The 19,096-nt window shown below is 35.6% G+C and overlaps 1 protein-coding gene and 1 long non-coding RNA gene across 2 annotated transcripts; one reads left to right on the plus strand and one right to left on the minus strand.

The window, feature by feature from the left end:
• The first annotated feature begins 4,538 nt into the window (after positions 1 to 4,538).
• On the plus strand, positions 4,539 to 13,058 carry LOC105317667 (uncharacterized). The gene is made up of 4 exons (XM_011414386.4): positions 4,539 to 4,696; positions 10,108 to 10,427; positions 10,673 to 11,239; positions 11,646 to 13,058. Coding segments are annotated over exons 1-4 (1,689 nt in total). The 5' UTR covers positions 4,539 to 4,694; the 3' UTR covers positions 12,446 to 13,058.
• LOC117690316 (uncharacterized) lies at positions 7,587 to 9,218 on the minus strand. The gene is made up of 2 exons (XR_004602398.2): positions 9,093 to 9,218; positions 7,587 to 8,513 (listed from the first exon to the last, which is right to left on the minus strand). It is a non-coding gene; the product is annotated as an uncharacterized lncRNA (long non-coding RNA).
• Positions 13,059 to 19,096: the final 6,038 nt, after the last annotated feature.

Raw genomic sequence — 19,096 nt, forward strand, 5'->3', positions numbered from 1 at the left:
ATCTAGATCATTAGATATTAATACATGTACACGTTTATTGATATATGCAGGTCTGTTACTCTACGAGAAAATTCGGGTTGACCAGCTGTTGACATGCCACATATCAATCTTAATTTTTTCCCACAACACAATATAAATATGATTTTACACTTTTAAATTGAATATTGAAAACTTGATTGAATATTGAAGCAAGATTTTTCCAACACGCTTTTAAGTAATTTTAGAACCGAGATTGAATTACTATAATTTAATACCCTTTTGAACAATGTAAACCAAAAAGAGATAACTCTAAGATAAAATCACTAAATATATTTAGATTTTTAAGGTAGATTTGGTTGGTGGTAGAATAGAAATGGTCTGTTGAGTAGCCAGCCTCTTTCCAAACAATTTTTATTGGTTTTTTCCGAATTTAAGAAATCATTGGCTTCAGAAATTCTCATTTTTTCGTGTGGAGGAAAAGGGGGTGTAGAGTTGCGTCATGCCACTTTGAGTTGTATCTTTAAAGGGATAAACCTCCACTTTTTTTTTTTTTTTAAATGATACGGACTACGTGTTCAAACACACATAGTGTGACGGCACACACACACCTACACTGGATCAGGTGCTCGGTCAATCAAAACATGATCCTTGTGGGGGATCGAATTAATGCGGAATGCTTCGGAACACTCCAACCTTTCCGTCCTCTAAGGCAAACGGAACGTTTCGGGCATTTTTCATACATTAACAGTATAAATGAAAGTTAATCTTACTCAAAAGGAAATCACCGTTTTCAGATTATTAGATTTTACAATGTTTGCCTATAAATTCTTCTTATTTTTTTTTATACAAATAACCAATAAAAAAGTTATCCCCCGCAAAAAAAATTATCCCTATAACCCCCTCCCCTTCTTCCGACAAACGAAATTATCCCCCGGGCCTCCCTCCCCGGTCCCTAGGGAAAAATAAAAATAAGTAAATAATTATGAAAGGTTATTTATCTCACTATTCAACAATGTTTATGCTAATGTTTGTTCTTTAATGAAGGTTCGAATTCCTCATATGCTCAATTATGCTGTATTGTTTATACGATATCTGGAGTGATAACTTCCGAGTTCGAAAATGAAAATCAATCAAATCAAAACTATCGAACACATTGCTATCTTCGATCGCAAATTCAAGAACAGTTAAGCGTGAAAGAGGGGGGGGGGGGGGGGGGCTGTCACAACTTAAGCCCTCCAACTTAATTAAGTGTTCATTGATAGGTTAAGTAAAGGAGTTAGGGAAAATGTGGGCTGTTTTATTCTCAATTTCCTGATAAAAAGTTATTCTACTCCTAATGGATTATTTTTTACCAATTAAGATGTCTCTCTCTCTCTCTCTCTCTCTCTCTCTCTCTCTCTCTCTCTCTCTCTCTCTCTCTCTCTCTCTCTCTCTCTCTCTCTCTCTCTGCTTTCAACTTAATTTCTTAATCTTTATCACGTCAAAATGTTGAAATATTTTCTCTGAGATTGTGTGCAGGATTGACCGATAACAATCTGAAAATTCTTTTAACACTACCCTTTTGATGTTGATTTACCTGGAATTAAGGGGAGGGGTATTCACGAAATTATACACCTCACCTGCATTTTTAGCTCACCTGAGCCAAACGCTCAATTGAGCTTTTCTGATCACAATTTGTCCGTTGTCTGTCGTTGTCGTCGTCGTCGTCATTGTTGTAAACTTTTCTCATTTTCATCTTCTTCTCAAGAGCCACTGGGCAGATTTCAACCAAATTTGGCACAAATCACCACTAGGTGAAGGGGATTCAAGTTTGTTCAAATGAAGGGCCACGCCCTCTTTAAAGGGGAGATAATTGAGAATTATTGAAAATTTGTTGGTATTTTTCAAAAATCTTTTTCTCAAAAACTATTCGGCCTGAAAAGCTTAAACTTGTGTGGAGGCATCCTCAGGTAGTGTAGATTCAAGTTTGTTCAAATCATGGTCCCCGGGGGTAGGGTGGGGCCACAAGAGGGGGATCAATTTTTACATAGGAATATATAGAGAAAATCTTTAAAAATCTTCTTCTCAAAAACTATCAGGCCAGAAAAGCTCAAATTAAATGAAAGCATCCTCAAATAGTGTAGATTCAAGTTTGTTCAAATCATGGTCCCCGGGGTAGGGTGGGGCCACAATGGGGGGATCAAGTTTTACATAGGAATATATAGAGAAAATCTTTAAAAATCTTCTTCTCAAAAACTATCAGGCCAGAAAAGTTCAAATTAAATTGGAAGCATCCTCAGGTAGTGTAGATTCAAGTTTGTTCAAATCATAGTCCCTGGGGGTAGGGTGGGGCCACAATGGGGGGATCAAGTTTTACATAGGAATATATAGAGAAAATCTTTAAAAATCTTCTTCTAAAAAACTATCAGGCCAGAAAAGGTCAAATTAAAATGGAAGCATCCTCAGGTAGTGTAGATTCAAGTTTGTTCAAATCATAGTACCTGGGGGTAGGGTGGGGCCATAAGAGGGGGGGATCAAGTTTTACATAGGAATATATAGAGAAAATCTTTAAAAATCTTCTTCTCAAAAACTATCAGGCCAGAAAAGGTCAAATTAAATGGAAGCATCCTCAGGTAGTGTAGATTCAAGTTTTTTCAAATCATAGTACCTGGGGGTGGGTTGGGCCACAATTGGGGGATCAAGTTTTACATAGGAATATATAGAGAAAATCTTTAAAAATCTTCTTCTCAAAACCTTTAGGCCAGGAAAGCCCAAATTTAAGTGGAAGCATCCCCAGATCGTATAGATTCAAGTTTGTTTAAATAATAGTCCAGGGGTAGGGTGAGGCCACAATGGGGGATGAATTTTTTCATGGGAATATATAGAGAAAATCTTTAAAAATTTTCTTTTTAAAGACTATTTGGCCAGAAAAGCTTAAACTTGTGCATAGGCATCCTCGGGTAGTGTAAATTCAAGTTTGCAAAATCACAGTCCCTAGTGGTTGGGTGGGGCCTTGATGGCGGTTTGAATTTTTACATAGGAATATATAGAAAAAATCTTTAGAAATATTCTGGGAAAGTTTTCGGTCCAAAACTCAGTACCTAGTGTGAAAGCACACGTTATGCAGAACACCGATTTAAGTTTGATGAAACTATGATTCCCTAGAGAAAAGTGGGGCCATGAAATTGGGGGGGGGGGGGTATATAGGAATAGAGAAAAATCTTCTTACAGGTACAACAACAAATGGGGCTTGGTATTTACCAAAAAAAAGAGGTGAATAAAACTTGGCAGATTTTCAATTTTTTTAGCAAGATCTACTGTACTTAGTTGTCAAGATATTTTGATACTGTAATGCAAATTTGATCAGAATTAAGTCAATTGTTGCTCAGGTGAGCGATGTGGCCCCTGGGCCTCCTGTTTAACCTGTCATACTCTTTAATAATTAAATATCCACAGTTTTAATGCGTCAGAGGTTAGAATTACTCCACCTTATCTCTAGAAACGTACGGTTTTATTTTGCCTTGGACTAGAATGTGGTTTGATCTATTTATACGTCATGTTATTACGCCATGCGCAGATCTAGAGATTGAGTTAAACTAATTTAATGAAAATTACATACAGTAAAAGTACAAAAATTAAGGCCTTGGACCCCTCCCCCGACAAACAATCCCAAATTCACCCGGAAAAATTTTCTCGATTCGCCGATCCGCGTATGGATAACGCCACTGTCATAAGAGTTAAAAATATTTAATATCAGATTGAAGTTATACTTGGCATTGTGAATTTTAAGACATTTATTTACATATATGTACAAGGGTTTGTTTTTTCTCGTATAACTATTCTATATTTGAATTGTGTTCATGAATATAGCCAAAGCTAGACAAAACCAGATCTAGCCAGTTTTAATCAACTTTCCCACGTATATACCAGGTATAAAAACATAACCTTCCTTGAACTGTTAAGTTACTGTCATATTATATATCTAAATTTATATCAAGCATTTTCCCTAACAAAGATTTTGCAGGTAGCAGTTCTTGAATTACAATTTTTTTTTTTTTATTAATTTAACATCTATAGGCCTACAGTTATTATTGAACATGCATGTGTAAATTGTTTTTATGCACCAGAGTACCCCCTTGATATTCATTGTGTATAGCTGTCAACGATATAAATACTTTTTGTTCTCATTGTGTTATAAGACAGAAGGATTCGCCCTTGTTGTTGCGTCAAGATTCACGTAATGAGAAATATAGCCTCCATTTTTTGCATTTATCCTGGCAGACGGACAAAAAATAATAGTTATTGAATTATACAGATATCATCTGAATCGAACATCCGGGTACTGTTTTCAAAGACCATACACGGCTTTAACACTTATCTCTGGAATTTTACAGATTTGGGACCCAAAGAAAAAAAACCTGTTGCGCACTCCCAGCATTAATTCGCGACCTTCAACTTAAAATTTGAAGGAAACAAAATGGCGGACTTAAAGAGACGCCGGATCTCCATGATCCGAAAACAAGATAGTAGATAAATTGTTCATTAGGGCTGAATTATTTGGTAGAAAGATGTTTTTGCTGATAACTATTGAATTTATAACAAAATATTTGTTGTTTATTGAACGTGTGAGCTAACGGTCTCATATAACTGAATAAAAGGGCGTTTTTATATCATTTGGAATCCCGAATTAAAGCAGTTGATATAGAGTTAGCATGAAGTAATGTGCCTACAAAATCATGTAAGTATTTATTTGATTGTATGGTCAGTAATTACAAAATATTAAGAATGGGAATAAGAACTTTGTGTATGTTTAGGAGAAATAAAGTTTTTTTTTAAATATTCTGTAGACATTAGACAGACAGTGCAAACATTTCATTTTCTAAATTTTCACTGGCCTATTCGAAATATATGTAATAGCTTTAACGAGAATTTAATACGGTTTATTTTCGGCAAACACTTGCAGAATTGATTTAATGGTTCTGTAAATATCGCCATATTGGATTTGCATTCATTCAATTCCATTGCCTAAAAGGCAAAATTATTTAATGACCGTTAAGAAGAAAAAAATCTTGACCTACATATGATAAATGTTATAAATCGTAACTAAGAAAATATCATTGGCATTTTTACCATCTCCTTTATAATCAAAGCGGTTATTACCTAGTACGTTCAGTGGAAAGGGGGGGGGGGTTGCTGCGCCAACCCCAAAAATTCGTTACAAGCAATACGAAGTAGGGAAATCACTAAATCAAAATAAATAGGGGAGATAATAAGCTCATCAAATTTCTTTTTTTATCAAAAAAATATCAATTTTCGAGTATTATATTTTCAACTAAAAAAATTATAGACCCCCCACTCCCGCCTTTCCCCTGTACTAACTGTAGCCTGTTATGTTTTTTCTGATCTTCAAAGAGCTATATCATTAATAGCACCTTTGACATAAAAATCAAGCACTTGTTACGTATTAGTTTCTATTTGTGGAGATAGGTACATACATGCACAGATCGGGGGGGGGGGTCACATTCTTAAAATTACATTATAAAATTACCAAAAATGTGCCCATGGCAAACTCAAATAAGGATAGGAAGCCCCCCCCCCCTCCCCCCTGAAATATATGGATCCGCGCATGAGTACATGTAATCTTTAGGAGGGTTGGTGATCAACAACACCACCATCAGATCCTCCTCCCTAATTATATTAGATATGATTTTTGGGAGTTGATTTTAATCAACTCTCCTATGCAGTTACTCTGGCAAACCGAAAGTGAAACAGTGTTTGGACCTAAGCACAAATCATCACCACTGACAAGACGTAGATCTTGAAAATAATAAATAAATCTTATGTACTGTATGCTGTACCATTGTTTTTCAAAAGAAACGTATTTATAACTACCTTGAAAATAGTCAGATTTTATATAGTACGAACAATTTAATTGTTTTTTGTAGTTGCATGTATTCCTACGCCAGAGTTAATTAAATATAGTCTCGTTCAATCAGACGCTCGACAGTCTCCGTAAATCTCCGACAAGCAGAGAATCTCTCTTGGTTATCGGATATAAACGGAGACAGCCGAGCGTCTGGTTGAACGAGACTAGAGTTCAATATTGCTTGGATCCAGACGTGTACAATTTTTAGAAACATTTCGATTACTGATAAACAGTTCGATGGAATAAATTCTATCTTTAAATATTACACAACATGATTCATACGGGGTTTTCTCTAAATTCCTGTCGGAAATGTGCGAAATTCAAATACAGATTAGAAACTACTTGCCAGGCAAAATAACATATCGTTAATTTTAAAATTGATTATAATCAATAAGATCAACTCCCGACAGTACTTCAGTACTTTGATTTTATATCTATAAACTGTCATTTAGTAAAGAAATAATCCATATATTTTAGTTCTGGGATTTGAACATTTTGCTATATCTTTATAAAGAGATCTCCTTCGTAAGGAGATCAAAGAGGCGTATCAACAGTATTGAATCATAATACAATCCGAAAGCATTATTATCAAAACCGATTTGGTTTGACTTTTCCTATAGCGTCACGATCATTTCTGTCAGCTACGTCATGCATAAATTATACACGCCGCCGGTGTGAAAACTATATGATTGGTTAACTCCTATTTTTAGGCCGAGTTATCAGTATACGCTTATGCAATGCCAGAGCTGAAGGATTTCTCAGAACAGTTTATTTCCCCCCAATATTATTCATTCAAAATCGACTATCCCGTATGTTTAAATTCTGTGCTAAACTCTCTCTCTCTCTCTCTCTCTCTCTCTCTCTCTCTCTCTCTCTCTCTCTCTCTCTCTGTGTAAACGGGCGTTAAACCATAGCCTCAAGCTACGGTCCAGAGTACGGCGTTATAAAAAATATAATATTTAAAAGTTGCATGTGCTAAGCGTTCATTTCATGTAAATACCGTAAATGTATAATGCACATGTATTACCTACTAACTTGCCAGTCAAAGTGATAGGTATGAATTCCTCGATTTCTACACCTTTCGATCGGCAATCGACAGTCAATAAAAGTATTGAACGATGGTGTGAAAGAACGAGACGGAAGTGGAGAGTGCAAGAAGGTTTGTACATGTGCGTCTTCATTAGGCAAGTGTCCGATTCGTTTCTCTTCTGTTGCCCTATCACTTTCGGTGTAAATATATATACAGTCATTTAGGGTATTTCGGGTCACTTTTTACATTTCTACTGCAATTAAATAAACAAACGAATATTATTAATGAACCTGGGCATTATTAAGAAGTTTATTGTTTGATTGAAAAGACTTACGAACCAAATTGCGATTATCATTGATAAAACGACCGCAGTGGGAGCTTTATTTAGACCTTCAATTCAAGGAACTGCGGGTCACTTCCGGTTATTTCGGGTCACTTTATAAACGTGTGCAAAACAAAACAAAAATTACATTTAATGTTGTTTTATGACCAAAATTAGTTAGTTTTGCTAATATCCAATTGTTATTTCAACAGAAATGATTTTTTGTGGGGGAAATCGCTCACGGTGAAAGCTGATATCAACACACTATATTGACCGTGTGTAATGTGGGGCGGATCTAGCTTGAAGACCATGGAATTATGTCCTTTGGATTGTTAATTCAGAGGCAAACATTTATGTCATTATTTATTTCAATAAAATGACTTTTTAACAAAGAAAAAAAATAACAATGGAAACACCTGGTTTTAAATAACGGAAAAATGACTAGGAATGTAAACATGGTAAAAGGCTATAAAAAAATTATACAGTAACAAAAAAAAGTAAATTCGTCCTGCTAGGACTCATATAAAATATAAACATATAAAAAGTATATAGATTTACAAAATAAACATAATAGTAATAATATAGCACATTGGTATTACATTGTAAAACACCCCTCACTTTCAGTGGAAATGTGCATATCTCTCTCTCTCTCATAAGTCTGGCAAATTCATGCTCTCTCTCTCTCTCTCTCTCTCTCTCTCTCTCTCTCTCTCTCTCTCTCACATTCAAATTTATGTGCATCTTAATTAAAATGATATTAAGACTAAGTATGTCAAACTTAGTATGTAAACTTTTACATTGAAAATAAAGGTCCTACTTTGGACATACATGTATAAAAACAACTTCACATTCTATTAAGGAGGCTGGGGGTTGTTGTCTTAAAAATTTAATTAACCATCAAATTTAGCTGAAAAAATAAGATATGGTCTATAAATGTGTCAACAATTATTTGATGAAGAGAAATTTCTAAAATGTTTACCAATTTCTATATTTTCTATATATCATGTATATATATAGCTCTTCATTTATAGGAGATAAATATGCTACGACACCCCAGCCTCGTTAAATGTACTTTGATAAAAGAATCACAATTTATGACACAGAGACATTAATGACAGACTTTTCAGGCATATTTTCAATATGCTGCTCTATAACAGTCAATGCTGCATGGAAGTTTTTGGGACACACTTTGTATTGGCAGGGTATAACAACACCTCCTCCTTTTTCCAGCATATGGGGCCAGGGTGGAAAACTGGGCAATGGTTCTCCCCATTCTTCTGAAAATAAGCAATGTGTATGTAGGGGCTTAGTATGTTTATTCACCACTTGTCTACATGTACATTGTCATTGAAAAAAAAATTGCAGGTCGCAGCAACTTATTTAATACACACATACAAAAAATGGATTTTTCTTAATAAAATGATTACTTTTATATTGTTTAATTTAGTATAACAAATTTTCTACATACGAATAAGCTATAATCATGATAATATTGAAAAAGCACAATGTAAACATCAACATGTGACATACGAAAACGCGAGGCTCTAAAAACGCACATGACCCGAAATAACCTAAACCGAAGGGGGCTAGGAATACACCACTACCTCGATAGATTTTATTGCAACCAAAATTTGTTTAGTTGCATTAGAAAGCGTATAAAATTTCCTTTCCAGCAGTATATAACACGTAATGTTTTATCAAACGTAAACTTCACATGATCGAAGAAAAAAAGATGTCTCCGTTTTTGACATGCAAAATTCTCTGGTCGGGACACATAAGCCAATTAATCAACGTATTAATTAAGACATCTATTTTCAATATTTTCCTTTGTAACTGTGTGAATGCATATAACATACCTTGATGGACGTGACTGCAATATATTTCGTTTTTCTGTAACGTTTAACGGGAACTGTGTATGGAAAACCCCGATGACTCCCGAAAATCGGGGTGACCCGAAATACCCTAAATGACTGTACTAAAATATCCACAAACAATTTACTGCAGATTACTTTATTTTACCTGTCTCTGAACCCCCGATCACCCGCTCCATACATGAACACTGGTTTGTTTACATACATAAAAAATACAGTTCTTGATCCGCTTTCCGAGTACGGTTAAAGGTTGTTTAATAGCAGAAAGTTTGGGGCGGGTAAAGCTACAATTATTAACAGTAGTAAACTAAATGAAGAATTATTTAAATGGATTATTTGCACAAAATGTGGTATGGTATGATGTAAATATTTTTAAAAAATAGTGTTATTTTTATACGCGGCAAATTGCCGTAAAGTTTTTTTGTACATGTAATTATTGTATGCACTGTAGCTTTATATTTTCTAACCCCAAATTTATACACATATGTTATGTACCGTATGTATTGTTTTATCACAAGTGTACACTTTCGAAAAATAGCCCAATTTCGACAGTCACGAGTACCCATGTGAATTTTTCATTCTCTGATATGTTGTTGTTCTGTCCGTGCATAATTTAGTCTTAGTTAACCAGCAGCCAATCAGCGGTAAGCTGAATCCACCAATAAAAAAACTGTGGTTAAGGTGCGGGTATTGTTTATGTATGACGTAGCTGAAAAAGTTGAACGCGACGCGATCGGAAAAGTCAAACCAAATCGGTTTTAGTAATATACTTCCTTTCTTACAGCTCACACACATCACTATGAAGTTAATTCTTTAAACCAATCAAATAAAGCGTAACAACTATGCAGTATTGAATCACAATACAATCAGGACGTCATTTCCTTTAACACAGCACACATCCGCCACTGTGACGTTAAATTTGTTTGACCAATCAAATAAAGCGTAACAACTTAATTTGAATCATAATCCAATCTAAACACTATATCCTTTTTAAACACAGGTCACACCCACCACGTACCAAGGAGAGCCTGCACCGTCATTTAATGACAACCCTCATCGACCGGTTTCTTGACGGAAGCAGAAAGGAGGGCCACAATTTCATCGCATGGAAGACCCACTTCAAGCGCTACTGCAACATGCCAGCCCAAGAGGACAAAGGCCTACGATCAGACTTCAGTTATCTGGAGAGGCGGGGCTTATTGTCTGTGGGCCGCTACAGCATTCTCAATAAAATATTCCAAAAGTTCGACCCTCGGGCCGTCAGTTTCATCAACAAGGTCTCAGAAGAAATGGCTGCCTTGCCATCGGAGAATAGGATAGGTGAATTAACACAGAGTTTTACTTATAAAAATATGATACTTTCTCAATTTCTCTTTCCATTGTTATCTTCTCAGAACTCTCTCTCTCTCTCTCTCTCTCTCTCTCTCTCTCTCTCTCTCTCTCTCTCTCTCTCTCTCTCTCTCTCTCGTAGTCATGTAGTAGCAGAAGCTATGAATGAAGTAGTAGAAGAACAGTTTAGTATTATTTAAAGTAGATGTGATTCGTTTTCATTGAATATTTCGCAGAAAAAAAGACGACAACCCTAAAAATAGACGCATATATACTTCCTGTCGAAAAAGCGGTAGAAAAGGCATTATGGGAGATCCTCCATGACACTGTTACATACATAGAGTCAACGCCGGATCCCATTGCTACTACAGACGAAACCATTGAGCTGTTAAACAGCAATTCCACCGGGGGAAGCAAGAAAAAACCAAAACTCAAAAACCTAATAGACAAATCAGTCAAACTGATAAAAGAACTGCGTGACGAAAAAGGGTCACCCAATCAAGTCAGCTATGACGTCATCAAAGCCATATTTCATCTGTATCAAAAAATGCGAAAAACGAACCACCTCAAAGGTTTGAAGGTCGGACCCAAGGGCAACTTCACATTGCTGGCGGACTTTTCGACCGAAGTTGACCTCAAGAGCTGCCTTACTGAAGGCACAATGAAGACTTTGAAGAACGACGTGTCTGATTTTTTTGCTTCCAGTTACAACTGGCTCGGAATCGACATGAAGTACGGAAAGGTCATTGTAGAGGTCAAAGAGGTGAAGGCCACGGAAGTCAAGGCCAAACTCAAACCAAGTAGTAAGCTTTAATCTTTGATCATACCATGTCTTATGTTTTTGGACTCAAAGTTTCACTGATCCTTTGCAAATAAATTTTTCATCCATATCAAACATTTACGCGTGACATATTATGATATTTTCCATTCACACAAATAATTGGTTGAATATTATTTATCAATTATTAATCAATCTCCTGTTTGATATGCTTTAAACCTCGGGGGCGGATAAAAATATCCTTGGGGTCCAAGAGAGGATTTAGTTTGCCTTGGATGGGGATGGGGAAGGGCTTCAATTAAAACATATTTCTGTAAATCTACATTGTTAAATTAATATTAATATAAAGTAAGATTTTCAGGAGGGAGGAACAGACTCCCTGATCCCTTCTAGATTCGAACTTGATCTTCATGTGGTTAATTCCATTGCAGCTATCCCACTAGACATTAGGACCCCGGAGAGAAAAATCCCCGTGCCCACCTTACACGAGATCTGTCACCTGACCTTTGTTCTCCCTGACCTACTTTGGGCCAGCGACTCCGAGGGCACCATCATTCTCGTCAACCCCCAGGGTGAGGTCTTAGACACGCTGAACACGCAGTCCCATGAATGCGGGAAACACGCCGTCACCAACACGGGTGAACTCCTTTACTTAGATCACGGCTGCGTGATGAGGCACGTGCTCGGTCACGGCTCCAAACCGCTCGTGACGGAGATCACGTTCGGCGGATGGTGGGAGTGGTCGATTTTCTGCAGTCACCAAAATGGCGACATTCTCGTTGGGATGACAGACGAGAATTTAGATCACGGGAGAGTCGTACGATTCAATAAGCTCGGGAAACTGATGCAGACGATAGAATACGATGATCGTAACAAACTCCTGTACAGCGTGCCGAGGTATATTGTGGAAAACGTGAACCGTGACGTATGCACGTCGGATAACGCTGGAATCGTGGTGGTGGATAAAACAGGAAAACATCGCTTCACGTACGACCTGAAAGTCCCTCACGGTCTGTGCGTGAACTCTCATGGACATATCATTGCGTGCAACTGGACGTCCGCCATTCACGTCATCAACCATAACGGGCACCTGCTTTGCATCATGGGAGTGGAAACAAGAGACGTCATTTCCCTTTCTATTGACGAGGAGGACAATCTGTACGCTGGGTCTGATTCCTCAAATATTGTCAGTGTGTATAAGGTTTCTCTTGAAAAGATGTTTAGGAAATGAAAACATCCGAAAAGAGGGGAATCAATTTCTGCTTCTGTCTCCGCTTCTTAATACCGTGTTCAAAGAACGCTTAATTTCTTCTAATGATCAGAGAGGGGAGTGTTTATTAGTTGATATTTACATTATTAACTGTCTTTGTCTGTGATAATATTACGAATCAATTTTGGAGCCAGTGGCCAAATAATTTAATAAAAGATGAGCGATACAAAATGGTCGTGTCTTAAATGCATAGCACACGCCACATGAAAAAAAGAGGTCTTAAAATGTTGTTTGAAAGTGTAGAAATTGAAAAAATATAAATATTAGTCATTAGAAATTACTTCTCAAATATTATTTTGATTAGTTCGGATAGGGTGTGGTCAAGTCTATCCTAAAGTTCTGCAATTCTTTATTCCTTAAATGGTTACATGTAAAAGGGTACGGCCGAAGTAAACAAACATTAGTTTCATGTTCTTTTATGGAATATTTTAGTTCAAGAGACATTATATGGACTATATAAGGAAATTATTAATAATAATTAAAGTTTGTGGTTTAAAATTTTAGAACTTGGAGTTTGTTTACTTAAAACTCATTTTGCACGTACTGTAATAATTAAATCTGTATCAGACTATAAGATTAGTTTGATTTTTTTTTTCTAGCACATACATTAATTTAAACAGTATTTCATTCAACAGCCATTTACGCCACAAACTGTAATTTGACCTTTAAGTTTACAGCAGGTAGGGGATTACTTTTGTATTATTTTGTAACGTAACATAATACGACATAGAAGAAAACAAGTTATCCATGTATGTAAAAAGATAAGTGTTTCAATCTATGATACAGATGGTGCAAAGATGGTCATAAATACTTTCGTCTTACCTTCGTCTATTCTGAGGAAAATGTCGTAATGGGAAAGATTTTAACATCAACCAGCTTCCAGTTTCTTCGATCAATATTTTTTACGTAAACATTATTTGATTCAAAATAGTATATTGAATTGTTTTAGGCAGCAGGCACAGGCTATTTCTCTCCCTAAACTATGTTTAACTTTGTGATACTCATAGCAAAGAAAAAAACTCTTGACTTTTCATATTTGTGCACGAAGTTTAAGTTTTATTATCGCTTTAACAAACAACTTACCATGTAGTTGAGATGTGATAAATTTAAAGTAGGTCGAATATTAACCTTTTATGATTGGTAAGGTTGAAACAGGTCGATATTAGGCCGTAATAGTAAAAAGAGGGGGGATACTGCCCCATTCACTATCAGACTGATGATTTGTAAATCATGTTTAAAGTTGGTTCTCTAAGGTACATTTTATAGGTGTATTTTTACTTGATCAACCCTTCAATACTCTTGCCAACAGTGTAAAACTTGTTAATCATTTAAGATTGAAATATTTCTACGCAGAGAAATTTTTTTTTTGGCTTTCTCTCTCTCTCTCTCTCTCTCTCTCTCTCTCTCTCTCTCTCTCTCTCTCTCTCTCTCTCTCTCTCTCTCTCTCTCTCTGCTGTTAGTTATTACAATTACTAACACTTCTTGTTCAATTATTATTTGATAGTTTGAAGAAAATCAAAGGGATTTTTTCATAGCATTTTTACATTTTTTAATTTTTTAAGCCATTATTTTTGCTCTAATGGCAAATTGTTTAAATTGACAAGGGGTAAACATTTTTGATGTGATATACTATTTCTTTGGGAGCTATCCAAGTCACGCACAATTATTCGTCCTCAATGGCTATCCATTTTGTTGTGCAGACATCGTATCGCACCTGGAAACTTATTGTGGTAGGTGTCAAAACTATTGTGGCATTATAGTGCATCTTACTGAAGTTTTAATTTTTTTTTAACAAAAGTTATTTCCATTTGATTTTAGTTTAAGCATTTTTAGCTCACCTGACCTGAAAGCTCAAGTGAGCTATTCTGATCACATTTTGTCTGTCGTCCGTCTGTCTGTCCGTCTGTCTCTCTGTCTATAAACTTTTCACATTTTCAACATCTTCTCAAGAACCACTGAGCCAATTTCAACCAAACTTGGCACAAAGCATTCTAAGCCTAAGGGAATTCAAAGTTGTGAAAATTAAGGATCATGCCTCTTTGCAAAGGGAGATAATTAGGAATTATTGAAAAATTTCGAGAAATTTTCAAAAATCTTCTTCTCACGAACCATAACACCAGGAAAGCTGAAACTTGTATGGAAGCATTCTCAGATAGTGAAGATTCACAGTTGTGAAAATCATGACCCCCAGGGATAGGGTGGGGCCACATTGGGGGGTCGAAGTTTAACATACGAATATATAGAGTAAATCTTTAAAAATCTTCTTCTCAGAAACTAATCAGCCAGGAAAGCTGAAACTTGTGTGGAAGCATCCTCAGGTAGTGTAGATTCAAAGTTGTGAAAATAATGATACCCCCGGGAGTAGGGTGGGCCACAATGGATGGGGGGGTCAAAGTTTTACACAGGAATATGTAGAGTAAATCTTTAAAAATCTTCTCAGAAACTAATCAGCCAGATGATTCTTTATAATTGTTAAGACTTTGGCCCCAGGACAATTCTTTGTAAAATAGATTTTATTTATACAGGATCTACATGTATTATTGTACATTGTCCAGATAGATTGTATTATGACTCCATTAAGCTGATTTTATCATACCTATTGTTCCTCAGGTGAGCGATGTGGCTCATGGGCCTCTTGTTTATCTTATTACCAAACTGCATTTTTTTAAAAAGGAAACACAGAATACTAAAATAATTTTTATTAAGAGTTTTGTTTATTAAAACAAATAAATCAAACTTCTCGCACATTTCATTACATAGTCTGAGACGTGTATAACGTGTTGTGCTACAATGTACAATCTCTTCAAGCGACGGAAAACACCTTGGGCGCGTTTGATTGAACTGACTCTAGTAACTCGAGGGTTATGTTGGTGCATGCGCAAAGGCTGGACTCTATGAATGTGAATAAAACGACGAGTGTTGCTCTAGTGTTAAAAATGGCGAATAAGTTTTCTCCTCTCAGCTGACCCAAGGCTAACTGTCTTAGATTTACATAAATTTAAATAATTTTAGAGTAGTTACCATTACAAGTTTAAAGGGGCATGGTCACAATTTTGGTACAAAATCATTTTTTTCGATTATAATGTTTACAATGCTTCAGTAAGGCATTTTTAACAGGCAACCAAAATTTGAGTGTCATTCGTTGAGTTATAATCAAGTTATAGAGCTTAAAATTCTTCGCAATGTAAACAAAGCTTTCATTTCTTTGGCCCTCTGAGACGTTTTACCATCCAACACATGACAGTCCTTTGTTGGTTTGTTTGTCAGCGACCACTACAATAAATACAGAAAACGCTCTAGATACCCAATTGTTTTATACAATGATAGGGATTGGACAAAAAAAAGACAAGAAATGATTTAAATGAAAAAAAAGAAGGTAAAAAAATTTCTCCATACCCCTCCCCAATTTAATGAAAAACAACACAAAAACAATTAACGCCATACAATACACAAATTGTTAATGAATTTGTTTAACTAATCTAAATGATAAGGTTAACCCCCCCCCCTTATACACGATAATCCATTTCACATACTTAATTAACGTAATTATGAGCTTCCGGAAATTCAAGGGTCGTACAAACCTGAATAATCTTACATCGTTTATTTGTACCACGTGGACTTTGAATGACAGTAATTGACACGTGCTGAAAACTACAAGATCTTCGTCCGACTATGGTCGTTTTGGAAAACGAGGTTAAAGCGATTCTCTAAATGAAACATATCCTTACTTACTCGATAATTTACAAATGGTTTAGTAATTTAGGTTCATTTTAAAGTGAATAGACATAAATATGTCAAATAACCCCTCAAGGGGCCTCATTTATAAACATAGATTTAGGTTGTAGCACATCTATGATAAACACGAAAAATACATGCTTACAAAATAATAATTGTGGTTATTTTAAAAACTGAAAACAGTTATTACCTATGAGAAGTAGAAAAGACATTTTTATCAACAAACCTGTCCAGGCGATTCTTCGAGAGCCCTGCATGTGTTTTGTTTACATTAAATACGCATGCGAGATAGTATAGAAGGCTGAACCCCGAACACGTTGCGATGTATTTATGTGATAGGTTATACGTAATTATTAATTTTAATGAAATAATTAGATTTATTGCATGGAGAACTTTGTAATTTTCTGAAAGTTTATACATTCATGGGTAGTACAAAAATACCGAACCCGATCGGAAAATTTTTTCAAGTCGGTTTTTTGATTAGATGCGCTGTACTGTCTCTTTAATGAAAAAACATGATTGGTCGCTTACCTTGGACTCTCCGTGGTTATAATGGACAAATCAGCAGCAATTAATCGTTTCTGACCGCATGCAGTTCAAAACAACAGTAGAACGTATATCAGTTGGTTAAATGGGAGTCAAGGTCGCCTTCTAATTAACATGTTAAAATATTTTTAAACAGATGTTTCAAAATCTGATTTCTTCAATGAAATCTTAAATTAAATTAGCAAATTATTTTTACACACAATTACCACTGTGCAATATAGAATTCAAAGATGATTTTTTTAAAACCGTTGCTATGGCAACGAGCTGAAAATTAAGGAAAATTACTATTGTTTCAAGGCATTTGTTCATAAGTATTACTCATATGAATAATTGTCGTTGCTATGGACTTTGCAAAAAGTAAGTATTTTTGTGTGTTCTTCTACGATTAATATTTCTAGTGGGTGAATTTTTACAGATACCAACAAAAATCTCTAAAATCAGGAAAACCAGCCTATCGAAATAACTTTCAATTTTTACCATTGTTTGCCCTTTTTTCATTTTATGACCTTTTTACTAGAGAAATAGATGTCAATTTTCATACATAAAATTTATATTGCATTATAATTGATAGGGATGCTAAATATAAACAGTTACCTATTTTGGCTAATTAAACAACGAAGAAAATCAATTTTAATAGTTTTTTAAAAAGATTTCCACCGTACCATAATATTTTTAAAAAACTGGTAGGTGGAACAATACTCCACGTGAAGACCGCAAATGCGGCTTATGTGAAGCCTATCAAATTGGCGATGAATTTCATTATGTTTTAGAATGTAGTGCACTGTCACATGTAAGAAAAAAATTGTTTAGTAATTATTATCTTAAAAATCTTCTCAAAAACTAATCAGCCAGGAAAGCTGAAACTTGTGTGGAAGCATCCTCAGGTAGTGTAGATTCAAAGTTGTGAAAATTATGATCCCTGGGTTTTGGATGGGGCCACATAGAGGGGGGGGGGTGTTAAAGTTTTACACAGGAATATGTAGAGTAAATCTTTAAAAATCTTCTCAGAAACTAATCAGCCAGAAGATTCTTTATAATTGTTAAGACTTTGGCCCCAGGACAATTCTTTGTAAAATAGATTTTATTTATACAGGATCTACATGTATTATTGTACATTGTCCAGATAGATTGTATTATGACTCCATTAAGCTGATTTTATCATACCTATTGTTCCTCAGGTGAGCGATGTGGCTCAAGGGCCTTTGTCTTGTTTATCTTATTACCAAACTGCATTTTTTTAAAAAGGAAACACAGAATACTAAAATAAAAGAAAACTACCATTTTTATTAAGAGTTTTGTTTATTAAAACAAATAAATCAAACTTCTCGCACATTTCATTACATAGTCTGAGACGTGTATCTTAACGTGTTGTGCTACAATGTACAATCTCTTCAAGCGACGGAAAACACCTTGGGCGCGTTTGATTGAACTGACTCTAATAACTCGAGGGTTATGTTGGTGCATGCGCAAAGGCTGGACTCTATGAATGTGAATAAAACGACGAGTGTTGCTCTAGTGTTAAAAATGGCGAATAAGTTTTCTCCTCTCAGCTGACCCAAGGCTAACTGTCTTAGATTTACATAAATTTAAATAATTTTAGAGTAGTTACCATTACAAGTTTAAAGGGGCATGATCACAATTTTGGTACAAAATCATTTTTTTCGATTATAATGTTTACAATGCTTCAGTAAGGCATTTTTAACAGGCAACCAAAATTTGAGTGTCATTCGTTGAGTTATAATCAAGTTATAGAGCTTAAAATTCTTCGCAATGTAAACAAAGCTTTCATTTCTTTGGCCCTCTGAGACGTTTTACCATCCAACACATGACAGTCCTTTGTTGGTTTGTTTGTCAGCGACCACTACAATATTATCAAAACCGATTTGGTTTGACTTTTCCTATAGCGTCACGATCATTTCTGTCAGCTACGTCATGCATAAATTATACACGCCGCCGGTGTGAAAACTATATGATTGGTTAACTCCTATTTTTAGGCCGAGTTATCAGTATACGCTTGTCAATGCCAGAGCTGAAGGATTTCTCAGAACAGTTTATTTCCCCCCAATATTATTCATTCAAAATCGACTATCCCGTATGTTTAAATTCTGTGCTAAACTCTCTCTCTCTCTCTCTCTCTCTCTCTCTCTCTCTCTCTCTCTGTGTAAACGGGCGTTAAACCATAGCCTCAAGCTACGGTCCAGAGTACGGCGTTATAAAAAATATAATATTTAAAAGTTGCATGTGCTAAGCGTTCATTTCATGTAAATACCGTTCATTTCATGTAAATACCGTAAATGTATAATGCACATGTATTACCTACTAACTTGCCAG

The sequence above is a fragment of the Magallana gigas genome, chromosome 1 (assembly GCF_963853765.1).
Source record: "Magallana gigas chromosome 1, xbMagGiga1.1, whole genome shotgun sequence".
NCBI classification, from domain to species: domain Eukaryota; kingdom Metazoa; phylum Mollusca; class Bivalvia; order Ostreida; family Ostreidae; genus Magallana; species Magallana gigas.

Excerpts from the sequence above, each read along its gene's own strand:
- LOC105317667 (XM_011414386.4), top strand. Across the intron at positions 10,428-10,672 it reads GCCATCGGAGAATAGGATAG|AAAAAAAGACGACAACCCTA; the intron begins GTGAATTAACAC and ends AATATTTCGCAG. Across the intron at positions 11,240-11,645 it reads GGCCAAACTCAAACCAAGTA|CTATCCCACTAGACATTAGG; the intron begins GTAAGCTTTAAT and ends ATTCCATTGCAG.